This window comes from Poeciliopsis prolifica, unplaced genomic scaffold, assembly GCF_027474105.1.
Source record: "Poeciliopsis prolifica strain line A6 unplaced genomic scaffold, Auburn_PproV2 SCAFFOLD002, whole genome shotgun sequence".
In the NCBI taxonomy this organism is placed as follows: domain Eukaryota; kingdom Metazoa; phylum Chordata; class Actinopteri; order Cyprinodontiformes; family Poeciliidae; genus Poeciliopsis; species Poeciliopsis prolifica.
Genome location: NW_026562377.1, coordinates 2,100,282 through 2,120,173, shown reverse-complemented (window position 1 = coordinate 2,120,173; position 19,892 = coordinate 2,100,282). Strand labels below are relative to the sequence as shown.

The 19,892-nt window shown below is 37.8% G+C and overlaps 1 protein-coding gene across 7 annotated transcripts; it reads right to left on the bottom strand.

Moving 5' to 3' along the window:
* Positions 1-20: 20 nt before the first annotated feature.
* Positions 21-15,862, bottom strand: fxr1 (FMR1 autosomal homolog 1). 7 transcript variants are annotated; one of them, XM_055050842.1, is made up of 18 exons: positions 15,645-15,862; positions 12,867-12,919; positions 12,687-12,780; positions 10,988-11,059; positions 10,719-10,867; positions 9,946-10,039; positions 9,141-9,257; positions 8,883-9,053; positions 8,244-8,322; positions 7,910-8,019; positions 7,690-7,785; positions 5,964-6,189; positions 5,443-5,536; positions 5,222-5,334; positions 4,256-4,462; positions 4,031-4,108; positions 2,597-2,679; positions 21-1,688 (listed from the first exon to the last, which is right to left on the bottom strand). In XM_055050842.1, the coding sequence occupies exons 1-18, from the start codon at positions 15,693-15,695 to the stop codon at positions 1,536-1,538; spliced, it is 2,040 nt and encodes a 679-aa protein (XP_054906817.1). In that variant the 5' UTR covers positions 15,696-15,862; the 3' UTR covers positions 21-1,535. The 7 variants fall into 7 exon arrangements, with proteins under 7 accessions (XP_054906817.1, XP_054906826.1, XP_054906842.1 ...); XM_055050851.1 differs by having other exon boundaries at positions 7,690-7,782; XM_055050867.1 differs by having other exon boundaries at positions 7,690-7,776.
* Between the last annotated feature and the right edge of the window lie 4,030 nt (positions 15,863-19,892).

Sequence of the window (19,892 nt, the reverse complement as noted above, 5' to 3'; positions counted from 1 at the left end):
AAATGAATCAGACATTTGGGTTCAGATCTACATAGAAGATCCAAGTTTATTTAGGAACTACCTGCGTACAAAACATATTGCACATCAACCAACCAGACAATCCTTAAAAAAGAAACAGTTTACTGTAGTTGACCCAACAAAAACTCTTGGGATGTCACAACTGTCAGTAGTCCAAATCGTAGATGGATGTATGAAAACCTCTGGATATCACGTTTTAGTGTCAAGAAAAAGAAGAGTGTTTATTTTTTTTTATGATTTTTTTTAAATACTGTACACTTTTTAAAAAATAAATAATCCAAATAAATCTTCCTCAGAGGAACAGTCGTGACCAGTTTCCAGCCAGCCAGTGTGGAAGAACCGTGAAAAGCTGCTGTGCTTCGGTTTTCTGCAACATCTCAACACCGGATTCATCCAGTTGTTATGATTTTCAGTCTCCTGAAGCTCTCAGTGTCGTACTTGATCAAATAAAAGGTTGGGTAGAGAAACGTTCCCAGAAAACCAGCAACGCAACGGCTTTCAGACTCGACTACAATCGGCTTTAAGAGTAAAAGGTTACGCTTCAGTGCAAACAAAACAACTCTTCTCATTTCTTTTCCAGATCTGCAGTAATAACATCTCCTATGATCCAAGTGGTTGCATATTAAAGAACAGGAAGCAGCTAAAAGTCAAAAAATCCTCCAGATACACTTAAAGGATCACTGAATCCCCCTCCCAACGACTTTAAGAGCAGAGACACCTGATTTGAAAAGAAGGCTCTGAAACCCCTCAGCATTTCGCACGCCGACTCACCCGGACTGGTTCCACTGGTGGCAGGCGACCCGGACTGGTTCCACTGGTGGCAGGTGAGGGGGGGAGGGATTCCAGATGGAGCGCAGAGCCAGGCAGCAACTTGTTGAGTCTACTCTCAAGGCACGACCGCTGATCACAAGTACGTCACACTTGGGTTTTTCAGCAAACCTTCTGCACTCTGCTCATGCAGAACATTTAACTTGATGCACAAAACGTCCCAAAAAGAAACGATTCCGCTACGTTCACCTGATAGAAGGCAGACTACGACATTATGAACCAGGAAAACGGCTGCATCCACACCACAGTATCTGATTAAAATCCCTGTCTGCATTATGTAAATACTGCACTCAGTCTGAGCTCTAAGAGGAAGAGAAGACTAAAGGTGCAGCTCTAAGTGTGTGTGTGTGTGTGTGTGTGTGTGTGTGTGTGTGTGTGTGTGTGTGTGTGTGTGTGTGTGTGTGTGTGTGTGTGTGTGACTATCTTTGGCAAGCTCATATTGGAAGAAGTATTGAAAAGAGAAACAGAAGCAGAGATAAACATGTAAAGGTCGGGGTTCAGAGCGCTAAAAGGTTTGCTGCAGAACGGGTTTCAAATATTAAGTAAAAAAAACAAACAAAAAAAACAACAAACAAACAAACAAACAATGTTTGTTGTGTTTAGATGTTAACATTGACGCCTCTATGCCGACATGAATTTCCAATCAAATGTCGTCACTATTTGAAACCATTTCCTTTGCTGGGGTCTGACTAGGAGAGTCCGTTCATGACGGGTTGTGGGTTCGAGTCCTTCTTGTAGGAGGAGTCTTTCGGGGCGGCGACGTCGGACCCGTCGTCGTTGGAGCCGTTGGTGGTTGCCGGAGCCGACTGTGGGCTGTGCTCAGCAATGACCTCCGCCTGACCCTGAACACACGGAAGCAAAAACACGATGAGGGAGAAACTGGAAAGTTCAAAGGAAGGAAAAAATCAGCTGGTCTCACAACTGAATATAGCTGCGTTTCCATCGACTGTAAAACTGCGGAAATGACGGAAAATAAGCTTCATTTGATGAAACCTTTTTGCACTAGGATGCGGCGGATTTTCAGCCACATTAAAACTGGTGGAAACGATGAAGACGAGGAGGAAGATTATATTTCTTAACGACTTAATTGCACAGACAAACTTATTCACTCTTGATTTTCATTGAATTTCTTATTAAATGCAAGAAACGCAATTGCAAAATTCCACTAAAGTTGAAAAAAAGTTGACCATGAAATTGTGCAAATTAGAATTAGAAAACTGAATTTGCTCAATGGAAACATGGCAATTACAGAAAAAGAGACCAATAAAAAGTTACTGCGATGATTTGGCTGCATTGAAAATAGTTTATTTCGCCAAACTGCAACTGAAAGTTTCTTTGCGTCAATCAGCTGTTTCTACTGGCGGAAACAACAAAGAAGACGACAGGAAGTGGTAGGAAGATGATGGTGCTGCATGTTTTTTAACAAACTTATTTACAAATTTCTTAATTGAAGAACTGCAACTTCTCTAAATTGTTTTTTTTTTACATTAGCGGAATATCGATAAAGTTTTGCGCACATTTATAATGGAAACGTCGCTACAAGGTGCGTTTCCATTGCCCTTAAAATTGAGTAAATGTCAATTATGACGATAAATTTGCTTAATGGAAACAGCTCAGCTTAAAAGAAAAACTTTTTTGCCAATATCAGGTGGTTTTTCGGCTGCATCAAAATGAATGCATTTGGCAGTGGAAAAACATTTTTTTGCGTCGCGTTCGTAGTGGAAACGCAGCTGCTGTAGCGTTTACTGACCACTTCCTTGTTTTTCTTGGTATCCTTGGCGGTCGTCTGTCTGCTCTGAGATTCAGCCCTGGATATGTAGTCGGCCACAGTCACTGCATCAACAACCCAACAAAAACCCTCTCAGGTTAATCAACCAAACACAAACTGGGTCCAGGTCCGAAGGAAAGCCGAGCTCTAAACGTTCAGCTTCGTCTTCACTCAACAGGAAAAAACAGGCAACAGCAGCCGATTTATCACAACATCGTTTACAGGCTAACATAAAAATATTCATCTTTAAAACCACAAACTTGAGTGAATTTTAGATTTTCTGTGACAAGCCAACACAAAGTAGAAAATATTTATGAAGCGAAGGGAAGATAATTAGTGATGAACCGATTTGTAAATTTGGGCCAACATTGGTATCAAATATTAATATTGATGTTCTGGCAGCAAATATTTACCAATAATTATATGTTTCTAAATTTATTCAATCAATACAGATGGAAACAACAGTTTACCTTTAGAACTGATGCATATTTGTAAAAAAATGACAAACGTAATGAGTAATTAATTAATCAATCAATCTCATGAGAAATTAGAATGAGCTGAGTAATTTTTTTGAAGCCAAGTTTTGTTTACAGACTTCATTGGTTTCTGTTGTCAACTTGCCAACATAACATATTAGATGTACGCCTGATATAAAAGTGAAAATGGATGCAGTGCTTTGCCACTGATTGTAGACAACTACAGCAACTTGATGAAGTCAGGAAACGGTTAAAGTTTAAAATAAAAAGTCGGGTAAAAGGAAGTAGGTGAGTTATGCTAGCTTGACTATGACAACCTTAACATGTCGATGTGCTGCAGAATTCTGTGTTTTGGTTCTGTTAAAAAATAAGAAAAGGCGACTTAAACAGCAACTCACAGATAATCAGCAGAGCAGATATTTAAATCAACGCTGCTTTTAGCTAGGCTAATAGCAGCGGTAGCTAATCTCCAACAGCGACCACTTCTTAAAGGTCACCAAATAAACATCAAGCCTGAAAACCAAAAACTAACGGACTGAATGTTCTGTTCTTTGTGAGGGAAATGTTTGAGAGCTTTTTGGTTTTAATCCTGAAACATATTGTGGCGTTGTCGGTTTCTATGGCAAAAACAAGACTAAAAGTTGTTTTGTGTTTATTTTTTCCTATGCTGTGGTGAACTGCACTGAGTTATTTAGTTAATGGTATCAGTTTACCGCTGCAGCTACAGGAAAAAGGCAGAGGATGGAAACAACGGGTAATTTTATTTTGGTAGCATTTCCAGCAACAAGGCAACTCAAAGTGCAAAGTGTTGTGTTCTGTTAGGAACATGCAACATTCATGCTGGTTAATTTCTGCTGCATTTCGTTCTCTGCTGCTGTCCCACAACCAAACGTGAGCAGCGGTGGAGAAGTGAGCAGCGACGCCTGAGCTGCGGCGTTACCTGGCTGCCTCTCCTCAGGCAGGCGCATGCGGCGGCGGCGGCTGCGATTGCGACGCTGAGGTTTTGCTTCGGACAAATCTGGGAACGTTGGGTCATCACAAAGAAACGGGTTGGTTCCTCTGTTATGGTTTGAGCCTGAATGCTAACAGCAGCTCTTCTGCCTCCGACTCGGTAAATGGAATTATGGAAAATTTATGCTCCACAGTAAATAAAAACGAGACATACCTATTCCATTTTCGCTGACGGAGGCGTTGTCGGACTCGCTCATGCCGTCTATCAGGGTGGCGTCCTCGTCTGTCCTGCGCCGCCGGGAGCGACGGCGGCGGTTGGCGGGCAGGTTGGACTCGCTGGCGTCCGTGTCGGCCGTCTGGTCCGTCTCCGTGTTGGCCTCCAGGCTCCCGTAGGGGGGATTGTTCTCGTGATCCCTACCACCTGCACAAAAAACACTTGTACATTTTTCCCACAGTTCCAAATGGTCTTTTTTAGTTCATTTTTACTGCTTTTATCTTTAATTTCAATTTATTTCTACCATCAATAGTGTTTATACTGAAATATGAACTTTGTTGTTTTATAGTTTTCATTTTATTGTTTCCAGTTGCTCAGTGACCTTTGAAAGGCAGCTTCAAATAAATTAATTACTATTATTAATATAACTGACTGAAACAAAACACAAATTTAACAAAAATCCCCCAATTTCAGTAACTTTGTTTACTGCAGAAAATGTATTATTCCTAATAAGTCATTAGGAATAATGAACATTTATTACATCCAAACAAATGGAGTTCAGGTTAAAGACTTTGTTCTTCTTGCTCAAATGCTAATATATGCAAAGAAAGTTGCAACAAAAATCTCTAAACAATAATTCTCAGCAGGTTTTCTGACATTTAGCAAATGTGAATAACTTTGGTAGTTTTAACTAATCAAGAAAAGTTTAGTCTGTTCAACTTCAGACAGTAAGAAAAAAATGTGTCTGTATTTTTATGAGGCGTATCTGGTTCCAACTTTTCCAAATTGTTTTCATCAAAAGTTAAATTAAAATTTATCATAAAACTGAGCAGTTTGAATATCAAGGACCGGATTGAATTCAAGCGTTTTCCAGGATTTCAACCAGAATCCTGAAAGTTGTCGGCACAAAGTTATGATCTGATAGGGAAAGTTTCATATTGTTTCTTATTTGAAAGTGAATTGTACCAGAGTTGTATCCGTATCCTCCTCTTCCTCTGCCTCTTCCTCCCCCTCGGCCCCGGCCGGGTCCGGGCCTCCGGCGCCCGTCCCTCTGTGGGCGAGGGCCTCGCTCTCTCTCCCTGCAAATTTAAAAAACCAAATGGAAATAAGGACTCCGGAGATCCGAGCGTCGCCTGGAGTTGAAACGTTTCTGCAGCTTTTCTGTGATGAGGAAATTGCAAGCTCACCCGTCCAGGTCCTCTCCTGCCAGCGACCAATCACTGAGCTCGTCTTTACGCTCTGAATCCGTCTCAGAGGGATTCGAATGCTCCGAATTGGCGCCTGGATTTAAGACGATGCAGGAAAATCAAACAAGAAAGAATAAACAGCAGGAATCAAGATTAATGGACAAGACATGACATAAATTCCCAGAGTATTCTGTCTTTCCAACTCAAAACTTTTAAATTACTTCACGATTATCTCAATAATCGATTAAAGGGACAGTATTAATTCCCTTTAATTGTACCATTTTGTAGCGAAGAAGAAGAACAGGAAGGGAAGGAAGAAGAGAGGAAGGATGGATAATCAGATAAACACAGAGAGAGAAATCCAACTTTTACAGAAAAGGACAGTTAAAGAAGTTTGCAAACAGAAACGTTTTCCATACAAATCCAGATTTGGAAATGAAATCTAAAGTTTTCCTGAAGAAATGAATTATTAGGCAGGTGCTGCTGGTGCTGCAGGTGCTACAGGTGCTGCAGGTGCGTACCGTATCCAGTGTTGTAGCTGTGGCCTCTCCGGCCGCGCCCCCTGCTGTTGTAGGAGCGGCTGCCGCGCAGCGAGGCTGACGACGCGTTGGCGCCGTTGTCTGCGTTATAGCCCCCGCCGCCTCTCTCTCCTCGCTCGCCCCGCTCCCGATCGACCGGCCGGTGACCTTGGGTGATCTGACGCAACTGCTCATCGATCTGCATCCGCTCCAGACGAAGCTGCTCAACCTCCTTACACAAAGAAAGTCAGAACGAGGACAAAAATGAGAAGATAAGAAGAGAAAGAGGGTGACTGGCTGACGCGTTGATGCCGTTTAAAACAGATGGAATAATAAGGCAAAGCTGACATTTTGAAGGTCACCACAGGATGTGCATGCAGAGACATCATACACACATCTACACTGCATCCAGAGCGCCTTGTCCTGTTTACACTGAATCTGGCTAGGCTGCTTCTCTGAGCACAAGCCGCAATCTGCCTCAGCTCTTCGTCTAGCTGCTGGCTCTCCGTAAGCAGCTCCACCATGGCCTACACACACACACACACACACACACACACACACACACACACACACACACGCACGCGCGCACACACACACACACACACACACGCGCGCGCACAAACCCCGCAGCAGGACCGCAGACATGCAGACAGCACAGGACACACACACAGGACAAAGTGTGTGAGTAAAGCAGAGGACATTCTGAATTATTAGGACAATAAACGGTAGATATTCGCTACATGGCTGCACAATTTTACACGCATGCAGAGAAGAAGACGACGATGAATAAATTTTATTTATTTAGCATTTTTTCAGTCCAGTTCAAAGCGCTTCACATTAATTAGAAGGAAAAACAACACAAGCACAATAAAAGCAAAACTACATTTTAAAATGTTCCAGCTGTTCTGAGTTGCTCAGTATTTTCTTCATTAGTTCAAGATTAGGAAAGAATAAAGATAAATGTCGGTTCTCCATGTTGGATTCTTGTTCCGAGTTGCTAAGAACTCCATAATTTATAAGCTAACAGGAGTTTCTCCAGATCCTTCTCCGAAATTAAAAATATAAAGCCAAGTTATGATGCTGTTTATCACTGTGTCGACAACAGATTGTGATTCATTTATTCTTTTTGTTGTTTTGCCTCAAAATACTTGTGATTTGGGCAACTAATGCTAATCTTAGGTAGCAATTCATCAATTAATCTGATGAGTTATAAATTAATCTGGAAAACTGGCAGATTCTGCAGATGTTTTATAAAATACTAAAATACATTCGCAGATTCAAGTCATTCAATTAATTTTTACATAAGAAAATAAAAATTTCATTGCCAAAACTGCAACAACACTGTTACTTTAGTGAACTTTGCGATATATATGCATTTATTTTGGTTTAGTTGATCTGAATGTGTTGCTCTTTCATCAAATGGCCTTTTCTCCAGTCTGTTAACAATTAATCGATTACTGAATTAGTCTCAATAATAATTCGGTACCCAGAGAGAAGCCACACTGGAGAACATGCAAGAAAAGCCCCCAAGCTGGGATTTGAACCCAGGACCTTCTGGTTGCTAGGCAACTGCAACACCCATCCAGCTAGGATTGTACTAATAAACAGCGACGCTTTGGTTCGATAGATGCTGCAGCTCTTCTCCGTTAGACCTCAGCAGAACAAGCTGAAGCAGCCAGTGAAAGTCAGTCAGTTCATGCAGAAGGAAGGAGAATAAAAGATGGCTTACATTCAAGTAGGAGATGTGATACTCCAACAGGACCTGAACGTTGCCGATACTCTCCTTAGTACCGACAAACGTAAAGGGGACCATTCCCTGTGTCAACAAAACACAAACACCCAACACACACGTTAGTACGAACTGAGAGTGTGCGTCATCCGAGTCCATCGTTGTTTTCTATAATCCTGATGCTGGGTTAAAGGAAGTGATGCGGGAGAAGCATTCTTACTTCCTGTCTGGGTTGCTTGTTGTCGTTGTCTCCTTCTATTCGGACCCGGACCACACCAGACTTATCCACGATCTCCTGGATCACCTTCCCATTCTTACCAATCACTTTGCCTGCAGACAGGAACAGACGGAAAGCATGAAGCTTTAAAAACATGCTTTTAGATCAGGGGAGAAAATACATTTACATGGATAAAAATGAATAAATATCAAAGCAAAACAAAAAAGAACCCCTGCAGAATCTGCACACTGTCCATCTTGAGAAAGAAAACTACAATTACAACTTTTACTCAGATATTTTGGGTGTTGATGTTGAAACAAACTAAAACTCTGCATACCAACAAGATTCCTTGGCACCTGGACTGAATCCTCCACAAACTCCAGGAAGCTTCTGGCCTTCTTCACAGCTTCCTCCGTCTAAATTACAACACAAACATGATCTGGATTAAAAACCACAACAAATTAAGAAAAAATAAGTCAGAAAAGTCTAGGAAAATCTTAAAATCAGGTCCAACAACAGGACTAAGAAGCAGGTATTTGTGTTATCTACTGTTTCAGATAACATTAGATCAAAACCTTAAAACTATTTTTCATATAAACAACGTAAACAACCACAAACAAAGGCAGGTAAAATACTGGGGAAATGATTGTGATAAACTATCATGTTGCTGTTTTGAGACCATTTAACAGCATAATAATCACCCTCTAGATCAATAAACTTTAAATTCTAAAGAACATTCAACACTGAAACTGGAAGACAGATTAGATATCCAAAATAAACAAAGCAACAAATAAATTGAATTATGAAGTCTCTGAAACAAAATTGCTGCTCATAAAAATGTCGAGTCGAGACAAAAGCACCAGACTGAAGTCGTCCAGTTTTTGGTAGAAAGAGAGAAAAGACAAACAATAAACCCTGCAAATGGAAATAACTGAGCTTGTTTTATTTTATTAATGGCCTGGTTCCACCATCGCACCTCTCCGTAGATCCTGAAGGTTCCGGTCTCCTCGTCCAACTCGATGGCGGTGACCCCTGGGAGCTTCCTGGCCTGCTGGATGTTGCTGCCATGGCTGCCGATGGCCAGGCCCATCAGGTCTGGCCTCACGATGAACTCCTGCTGGAAGGACGACACCAGCTGCCTGGAGGTCTAAAACGCCCGACACAAGACTGGGAAATTAACTCAAAGTCAATCTGGGTGCCTTCTGTGACAGATGACCTGCAGTGACCTCCTGACCTCCAGGTGCTTTGTGGCCTCCTGGTTGCGTGACATCAGCAGCAGCTTGGTTCTCAGGCTGCGCAGGTGCATGTCGCTCAGCAGAGACACGCGCTTCACTGTCGTCTCATTGGTGGACTGCACACAGAAACAGGAAGTGACCAAACCCAAAAGGAGCAGAGTGCGAAACATTTCACTCAGCTGGGAGTAAAACGACTTCAACTTATTTCTACTCAAGTAAAAAGCAGCCAAAATGACTCAAGCAAGAGTAAAAAGTCCACTAAAGTGCTGACTAACTGATCAAATTATCAATCACTTCATGTTTAAAAATTACATCAGACGGAACAAATATAAAATTAAATGGAAATTTCTGTCTTTCAAAATGACAATAATTTATATAAGTGACAAAAAAACAACAAAATGAAAGTTTCTGTCAATAAAAAGCTGCATTTTTTAGAGTGTATCAATCATTTAATATTCAAAAATGACCCTAGCAGGCAGACCAAATTATAAAAGTTATGTGGAAATGTTGATATTTTAAAGATCAAAATCATTCATATCAGTAACATAATTAGAAATAATAATAATCAAAATTTTCAAATCAGTTTCTTTCAATAAAAATATCATAAACTTCATAATTTGTCTGGTAAAACTTCTGGTTAATCCAGAAAATTTTCCTCCAGTAAGAGTAGAGATACTCCACCTGAAATTAGTCAAGGAAAAATACAAATCTTCCTAAAAGGAAAGTTGTTCCAAACAGTTAGTCAGGTGAATGTAACTAGTTACTGTCCGCCTGTGGCGATAAGTAAAGGTCAGGCAGCGTTACCACGATCTGCAGCTCGCTGCTCTCTGGGCAGAACGAAACCCGACAGGCGCCAACGGCTTTCTTGAAATCCTTGTGTGCGTTTTCGTTCTGGCACCTGCAACACAGGAACACGGCACACATTTCCATAAAACAGACAACAGAACCCACTTTTTTCACTGCCGGTACCGATATCTGCTCCGATCCCGTACAGAAAAAAACCAGAATCACCTCCAAGCTACGGGTGTTTATCATTTATCGCGATAAATTTCTTATTATGATAGGAATTTTGATTTATTGTTGTCACAGAAAATTCCACTTAATGTTGCTTAAAACCCCTCAAAATATTTAGATTGTTCGTTTTCATCATTTTATCCCCTTTTTGTTCAATGAAAGCATCAATGAATACCAATAAATTTGAAAATATGATCAAATGACTTTACGATTTGCAGTTTAATGATCTAAATCACCATTATTTATGCGACTGGTGTCCTGAAGAAGCAAAATGCAAATAGGAATATTTTTCAAGCGGTTTCTGTGTTTTTGGGGATATATTTTCTGTGACACCCAGTAACCAAAAACATTAGTAATAAATACTTCTTATGGTCACTTTTATTATTATCACAGCACTACCACACAGTGACACACGATACGACATCGTCACCGACATCATTCATACCAAAGCACAGAATTAGACTGAATAGATCAGGAACATTGTCACCAATCGCTGAAGTTGAATTTCTTTTAAATATTTGGGTCGATACAGATATAAATATGGCATCTGCAACGTTACGCACGCTTCCTGCAGATCCTGAGGAACGGAGACGGTGCACTTGTGAAAGGAGTTCTTGGTGACGGCCTTGTTGGGGTTGACCGGCCGCAAACGCTCGAACGTTACGATCTCGTTGTAGGTGGCGTCACAAGCGGCGTATTCGATCACGTAGAACTGGGAACGCAGAACACAAACACATAAATTTTACATTTGGTACATTTAAAACAAATGAATGAAAGGTTTGGTAAATTTAGACCAAAGCCTAGAAACTTTCTGCCACATTAAGAAACTCACATCTCCCTTCATCATGCGGACTTTGGCCAGCCACCATCCACAAGGCTCCTGTTCGTTGGCTCTGGAGAGAATCTGACAACAATAACCCAGATATGAGAAGGGCTGGCAGGAACTAGTTACATTTACTCAACATTTTTGAAAAAAAATTTACTTTAGGAAGAGCCATACTTTTACTTTTACTCCAGTAAGAGTACTTCTACTCTTACTGGAGTCAAATTTTTGGATTTTCTACCCACCGAATGAAAAACAAACATGTTTTAACCAGAACAAACTCAGACACACACCTGCAGTTCCTTTTAGTAAAACAAGTTTTTATTAAAAGAAACTAATTTGGAATTTTTTTTATTTTGACTGATGTTGATATGTTTTGTTATCTATATGAATTTGTGTAAATTTCATCCTTAAAATACCAAAATTTGTGTTCAGTTTTATATTTTGTTCTGTCTGATGATGTAATTTTAAATATCAAATGATTGATAATTTCATCAGTTACTCAGTACTTGAGTAATTTTACTCGAGTAATTTCTTGGACAGATACTTTTTACTTTTTACTAAAACTATGTTGAAGTCGTGCTGCTTTTATTTACGTTGGAGGATTTTATTGATTTAAAATTTTTTTGATAATGGAAGATTTAATTTTTGGAAGAAAACCATTGCATTCATTGGGTTTCTGCAGCTCAGCCATGTTCTCTGCAGCTCAGCCATGTTCACTGCAGCGTCATCATACTTCACCAAAAAACACAACGTCAACATCCCCGCGGCGGCCATCTTGGTTTTACAGCTTCTACTTAAGACTTTGAATTCAGGTCAACTCTACGACAGAATATTGGCACCAGGCTAAGATTACATTTTATTTAATTTTGAGAATACACAGCAAAAACACAAAATCTTAAATTATTTCTACTAAATAATTTTGTTCACTTCAAAAAGTAAGAATAAACGAACTTACAAATAACTTCTGATCAATTATAGTACCACTATTTCTTAATAGTGGTACTATTAGATTAATTCACTTATATCAATACATTTCTCCTGTAGGTGAAATAATTTGCCAATGGAACAAATACTTTTTATCAATATTTAAAAAATTATTTTGTTAAAAAAAGCTCATTTATTGCTTAAAAGTTACTTGTGAATTAGTTTTGTCTTATTTCAAAATATTAAGATATTTGCACTAAAAATAAAACAAAATTATTTGGTAAAATGTTGTAGTTTTGCAGAGAAAAGTTGTAATATTAGGTGAAAAAGTCAGGAATCTTGAGAATCTTGTGATGTTATTGCAGATGAATAGAAATACTACATTTTTAACACATTAGCATCAAATCGAATGTAGAAACAACTGAGTCTGTTTACAACAACTGAGCTGCATCATCAGATCTTCATCACTTTAGAAGGTTTTTACTCATTAAAATGACATTTTTCGAGTGAAATCTCATCTTTATTCTGTTAATATTGCGACTATATTCTTATAATTGCAGAATTGTCGCATCCTGTCCCTAATAATCCAAACTACATTTCACAGAAAAGATGACGGAAATAAAAACCGTTTTTTGTAAATATCTTTTTTTTTTTTAGAAAAGAAAGCAAGCAAAAGGAAAAGTTGATTGAGAATCTGCCATTTTATTTTTAATCCATGTCGTCCAGCTTTAGTAGTAAATTGGGAGAACGGGGAACAGAGAGGAGGAAAACGTGGCCTCACCTCCACCTCTTCTCCTTCTCCGATCTCCTTCTTGACATCAGCAGGTGGAGGCAGCCTGACGTCGCTGAAGGGCACCTGGCGTTCTGGCTGCCAGCTGAAACACAACCACCACACCTTATTAAAAACACAACGGTTTTCTGTGTTGGCTTGTTTACATGTTGAAGAAGGAGACTTGCTTACTTCTTCTCAAAGGCAATGGTGAGAGAGTCATCGTGGATATCTTTGACAAAGCCCTGCAGGACAAAAACAGGTGAATAAAAGCAGCTTTTATTAGCAAATAAACCAAATAACTCACTTATTTTGGTCAGTGATTATTCTATCAATAATTAAGGCTTACATGTTTAAGTTAAAGAAAATATGAATATTAATTATCTGACTGCCAGATTTTTCACTTAACCACATAAGTATTTTTACACAGAATATTAGAAATGTATTAAAAGATGCAAATAAATTTTTTTAATTAGAAAATAAATATTTTATTCCCTAAAGTGCAATAACAGTATTTACTTTGTAGATTTGTAGCAAAAAAGCTAAAAATTTGGATTATGTTTCATAATAAATTAATAATTGGACAGAAAAAGGTGTTTAATAGGATAAATACATATTTTACGGATTTGAAGCTAAAACTGAGGAGTTCTGGCAGAACAAAGAAGATTTCTCATCTTAAATATAAATTATAAATATCTTTTGTACAGTTTTGGCTTAAATACGTCCCTTACTGTGTTGTTGTTTCACCAGTTTGTCTGTCGTACTTCAGTTAGCGATTAATCACTTCCTAAATTAGTTGACAATTATTTCAATAATTAACTGCGATTAATAATTCAAGCCATAATCAAAATGCATTTTTCTTCCTTTGATGCCTTTTACTAAAATATGGTTTTAAATGCAATAAACAAGAAAATAATCACTTATGATATTGCTAATAATAATTGCTACAAATATATTATTTAGTGTTATTAATTTCTCGAATGTTTTCCTAAATCTTTGCTCTCTTTGCCGTAACTCTCAGATGCTGCGCTCTGCGGTTAGCATCTCAGCTACTAAATATAGGCATCAGGTGTGCGCATTAAAATCCATCCAGCTGTCCAAATATATTTTTAACATTCAAAACATGTCGGCCTGACACTGGAAGCAGAGCAGCCAACTAAATATTGCAAGAAATCACCCAGACTGCGATGACAACTCAGTTTGTTTTTTCCTTCATTAATAAATTAGCATAGTGTAGCTCCAGCTAGCATGACATCATACATGTGTCTGTCATGATTACAAATATTTCTGAACAATAAACTGTCTGGGAAATATTATAAATATAATATTGTTGTTTTGAGATACTTTTTTGACAAATGTATCAAGATAATAGCTTGATAATGCAAAAACATCCTCTCAAAAATTAACAAGCTTTAATTTCCAAAGAACTTTAAACTTAAATATCCAAAATAAACAAACAAAACAACAGACATAATGAATAATATTGGTTTTTAAAGTATCAACAAAGTAAAATTGCCTTTCAAATTATATTATTTATTAGGCTCAGCAGGGGAAACATGAAAAACTGCAGTGAGGAGTTTTGTAAAATAAATTAAAAACATAAACCAACTATTTTGTAGCTTTTTCCAAGATGGCGGCTTTTCAATAATATTACATGGCTTAATGTTTAATTGTGCTTAATTAAACATTAAGCAAAATAGTCAAACAAGAATGAAAATGCATTGGTCTCATTTTCAATTATCATTAAAAGATTGATTTATTGCTTATTGTTGTCACACAACAAATATTTTACACTATAAATTACATTTGTGTATTTAAAATGGAGGCTAAACACTAAAACAAGATGTCAAATGTACAGCAGCGTCCCGTTTCTAAAAAACTATTATTTTAATCATTTAAATAGTTAATTTAAAGCATTTTTAGGTCTGTGACCTAAAAATGATAGTTGAATCGCTCCTGTTGTTTACAACCCAACACTTTAAAATGTATACATTTTTATTGATATGTTGAATATTTAAGTTTCAAACAGCAGTTTGATTAATTTTGGATTTGATCTTGTGGTGTTTATACGCAGAAAAGATTAAAAGTACCTTCAAGGACTCACTACTGTAACTTTTATGCAAGTCAGCAGAAACCCAACCCAAAACATCATGTTAATGGTTACAGATAATATACAACTTAATGAGTCTGAAATATCTCTAGTGGAGTGGGTTACAGTGGAAAAGCCTTGGGGAAAGTATGAATCACACATGGAAGTGAAAGAAGAAACAAAAGGCAGGATAAGGAAAGGAGAGCTGAAAAACATGAGGGTATCACTTTGGGTCGGAGGTCCAGAAATAGCCTGGAAGTGTGCGGTATCAGCGACCCGGTTCTGGCCTGGCAGCAGGGCGGGAGTGACAGGGAACAGCTGGCTCATACATAGTGGAGATAGCTGGGACGTGATCAGGTGTCAAATAATAGACGGCGACAGAAAGTGGCAGTCTGTTCAAAAAATACCCGCAGCTTGATTTTTAATTGAAAACCCCAAAATAAAGCACGTGTTGTAGTCCTAACGCTCATATACAGACAGAAAAGGGGATGAATGTTACCTGGACACCGTGTTTACTCAACATCTTCAGACGTCAACAGTTTGCCAGCTAGCATGTGAGCTAGCTGTTAGCTAAGGAAGACGAGGCTCAGGGTGAAACTAGACTGGTGGACGGAGCTTTCATTAGTTTAATAATCACTACAGCACAGAACAGACCATATTATTTCCTCTTAGCGTTTAACAAATGTCGTTAAAAAGTAAATCAGACCTGCTAGCATCGTTAGCTTAGCTTGCTAATTCGTGCTAGCTCCGCGCTCGCCGTCTAATGATGGACCCAGAACCGGTCCGAACGACGGCCCGCGGTACCTGGTGTTCCAGCAGAACATGCAGTACTTGATAACGACATGTTAAGTTTCCAGACGTGTTGTGTATCCGGGATTTACCTTGTAATAAGCGCCGTTGGAGCCACGGACCTCCACCGCCAGTTCTTCCATGTTGGACACGCAAAGGAAGCCGGGACGACAGGTGTTCCTGACGCACCGGGTCAAACGCGGATGAGTTTCCGTCCTTCTGCTTTTTCCGTCCACTTTTTACCCTGGGAGTTCAATAATCAGTTCTACATCGCTGTGAAATTATAGTCTGTGCTAAGTAGCAAAAGGAGAAGATGCGCATGCTCAGATTGAAAACAAAATAATAAACTGCGCACGTGATTAAAAGTGCGCAGTTTATTGATGAAAAGTAGAAACAGTCTTTCCTTTTTTTACCTTAATTTATTCCCGCCACCAAAACAAATATGGTGATTTTATTTACACACCTCATAAAGGAAAATTGTTCTAATTAAGTTTACATGAGAGGTGCTCAAAGTGTGGCTCGGGGCCGTCTGCATCCCCTGCGGTGGATTTGTGCGGTCCTCCTACTGCAGTTTGACATTGATAGAAGTTAGTTAGCCCTGCTAGCACATGGGGAGCCCTTTTCATTTAATTACGTTAGAATTATAACCATCGTTCTTTCCTACAATTTTCAACCAAAAATAAAAAAATGTTGATGAAGCAGATGAATATCGTGCCATTCTTGGAAATGAGTATCAGAAATTTGAACTTATTAATAACCCTACTAGCAAAATTAATATAGATTAGAATGGAAATTCAGATGTACCAAATAAAAGGTAAATAGAAGCCTGCATATTCCCAGGTAGCTTGATAAAAACAAATATATCTGCCACGTCTTTTTAATAAACAATATTGTGCACACGGTTTTGGTTTCAGAACTTTTCTGCCCACGCTTTAAACATGCCAGACCTATAGGGGGCAGTGTAGCACAAAACTAAACCCTATGCCAGACAATCAGAAAGGTTCAAAACAATCACAACTTCCTGTTATGAATCAAACATGGCGCCAGGAGGTTCAGCTGTTTGGACAAATAGATGGCTTGAGCTACTTTTAAATAATATATTATAATATAAAGTTATTAAAACAACAAGATTATGTTGTTTGGAAATTATGTCAAAGGAAGTGTTTGGATTATATTGGCACATCATTTGTGGTCGACTGCACTACATGTCAGACCCTAAAACTCAGTTTTCTCTACATAAACATGAACACAGTTTCCTCACATCTCCACTTAATTTTCATAAATAATCATTTGAATGATATTTAACAGAGGGTCTGTATGGATAAAAGACCAGATCTGTTTCTTTTGCAGTTATGTTTAGTCAGTTTATGTATTAAAAGACAGAACATTAGATAAAACTACATCAGTCTACCTTGTAAATGTCGCACATTCAGCCTTAAAACTTCATTTTCATCTGCATGGCCTGGAAAAGAAAAGGATTAAAGCTTTAAGACAATTTCAGAAATCTTATAAAATGTCTTAACAGTTATATGATGGAGTAATGAAGCCATATAAGGAAAATAAATAAAAACTAAAATACGAGCGTGAAGTCATGAAATTATGAGAATAAAGTCAATATTACAACTTTATTCTCATAATTTTATGACTTTATTATTGCATGACTATTTCCATATGACTTCATTTGAGTAATTTCACATATTTCTTTTTTATTTTTTCTCATTATGTCCCTAAAGCCAAGCAGCTTTATTCTGCTGGGCCGTATTTGGACGGATCTCACGTTCTCTTAGAGAAACCGTGAACTCAGAGCTGTAAATTGCTTCTCCTGGTGATGCTGCTGAAAGTGCCAGTCAGCTCATTGTCATGCTGAGTCGTGACATTTATCATACAGTGAGGCATTTCTGTCCTGATGAGAGTTAATTCTCCCAGATTGGAAGGTCACTGATGGGAGTACACATGTGAAACCAGTGACTGCATGAAGCATCCAGGAAGACTTGCAAACATTCAAGCTAGGCTTTCCAGCAGCTAACAAATAACATACAATAATAAAACAACTCAAAGTTTACAGTCTAAGCTTGAGGAATTATGATACTGTTAAGACATGAACACAGAAACATTTCAAAATGCTTTTTATGATCAATCGAGTTTATTTGTGTTTCAAATTCCAGCAACAAGGGAGATCAAAGCGCTTTACATCATAAAAACACAAAAATCAGCCACTGAAACTTACATTGTGCTTTATTAAAATGTTGGTTAATGTTTCATTTATTATGATTCTAAAGCAGCTCTAACCAGCTGGGTTAGAGCTGGTTAGGAACTCTGTGTTTCGGCTATTTGCAGTTTTCTGGGAATTTGTTCTGAATTTGAAGCTGAATGTTGCTTCTCCATGTTTGGTTCCTGAACACCTGAGAGGTCTGGAAGTTTGCTATGACAACAGCAGCAGGTGTTTAATGTATTGTGGTGCTACGCTGTTCAGTGATTTATAAACTACCAACAGCATTTTAAAGTTTATTCTTTCAGAGGGAGAATGATGTGCTCTGACTTCCTGGTTTTAGTCAGAACTCCAGCAGCAGAGGTTTGGATCTTCTGATTGATTTTTTCAGACAGACCTGTGAAAACACTACTGCAATAATCAATAGGACTAAAGATAAACACATGAAGCAGTTTCTGTAATACTGAGACATTAGCCCTTTAATCTGGGAAATGTTCTTCAGGTGACAGGAGACCAACTTTGTAACCGTCTTTATGTGGCTCTGAATGTTCAGGTCAGAGTTCATCACTACACTTAGACACTTCGCTCTGAATGTGAGGAAATGAAGCACATTTTCTTAAAAAAAAAAACACATTTTGTAATAGTATGTGAATCAAACAGCAGTATTTTTAATATGCTATGTGCGGTAACTCATATTTTGTTTTTGATCTGATATTAAGTAAATACAGGGACAATATCACCGATACCAACTTTTTATTACTTTAGTTGGATGTATAATCAAACCTTTGACCTTTAGATGTTTTTATGGTTTTTCCTTTTGATTATTTTGTTTGAAAAGTGCAAAATACTTTAATAACATAAACATGATCAACAGAAACAATAGGAGAACTAATTTCTAATTAATTATTTTGTCTAAATGAACAAATTGCAAAAAACAAAAAAACAAAAACAACTTTAGCAACTGAGAAAAAAATTATTTTTTTAGGTAGAATTGAAAACTACAATACAAAAATGTAATTTCAAGAATCTAAAACTAAAGTATCGATCAGACATTGATTCTGAATTGACATCGATACTTTGGATCGATCCGTCTTCCGACAAATTTATTTTTGACATTTTCTTTTTGCATCCTTTTAACATCTTTGGCAGAAAGTTCAATTCTTTAAGCACAGTTGGTGAGCGCCCTCCAGTGGGCAAATAATAATATGACATGGAACTTGGCTGAGGAGGAAGCAGGAGTACCCAGAGAAAACCCAGGCATGCACCTGGAGAACATGCAAACTTAAAAAAATACTTCATTCTTTTACTTTCACACCCAATAGAAACAAAAAGTAGACACTAAATAGAAAGAAAGGTGATTTAAATCAGCCACTTTCACTCACAGGTGCATGAAATCATTCACTAAAAAAGGTCAAAGGTTGAAAAAAACAAAACTTATAATGACTTGATTTTTTCCAGCAACATTTTCTCCCACAAACCCCAAATCAGTTCAGCTTCTTTATAGTTTATTATTTTTGCATTTTTATTTAGATACATCTTGAGGTTGTGCAGCGGTGAAGAGAGAAGATGTTTAGAAACAGTGACTGTGACACCTAGTGGCCACCGGTTGGCCTTCTGCAGCTCCAATGTGCATCAGCAGACAATGAATGAGTGAACAGAGGCATAAATGATGTCAGATTTATAAAGTTCCTGAAGTATTAAATAAAACTCCAACATATTTTCACCATTTATTCTCAAGTATTTAACTAAAAATCAATGTGGCACCTAAAAGAAAATTGTAAACTCAATTTTAAAGTTATATTTAAACCAAGATTATCAAATAAGAATTATTTTCTAATGCAATTACAACAATAAAACTATTTATTTATTTATACTTAAAGCATTTGTGTGTCTTTATTTGGCATTAAAAATACCTTTAATAATTGAGAAAAATAAAATCTTTTTTTTTTCTCAGTTCTCTTTAAGGTTCTATTTAAATGCACTTAATGCAATAACAAAAAAAAACCCTGAATATTGTTAAAATCCAGCAAACACTGGCAGATTGTACTTACAATATCTGCTTTTTGATTTACAAAAGAAAAAGTATTGGTTAGATTTCTTTTTAGAATGTGATTATTAATAAATTGGACTT

What these genes read in the sequence shown, in the direction of transcription:
- fxr1 (XM_055050824.1), bottom strand. Translation starts at nt 15,695, where the DNA reads ATGGAAGAACTGGCGGTGGAGGTCCGTGGCTCCAACGGCGCTTATTAC. An exon ending in GCAGCGAGCTGCAGATCGTG is followed by an intron (nt 9,258 to 9,945) that starts GTAACGCTGCCT and finishes TTCTGTGTGCAG; the next exon opens with TCCACCAATGAGACGACAGT. An exon ending in GCAGGAGAGGACCTGGACGG is followed by an intron (nt 5,335 to 5,442) that starts GTGAGCTTGCAA and finishes TTAAATTTGCAG; the next exon opens with GGAGAGAGAGCGAGGCCCTC.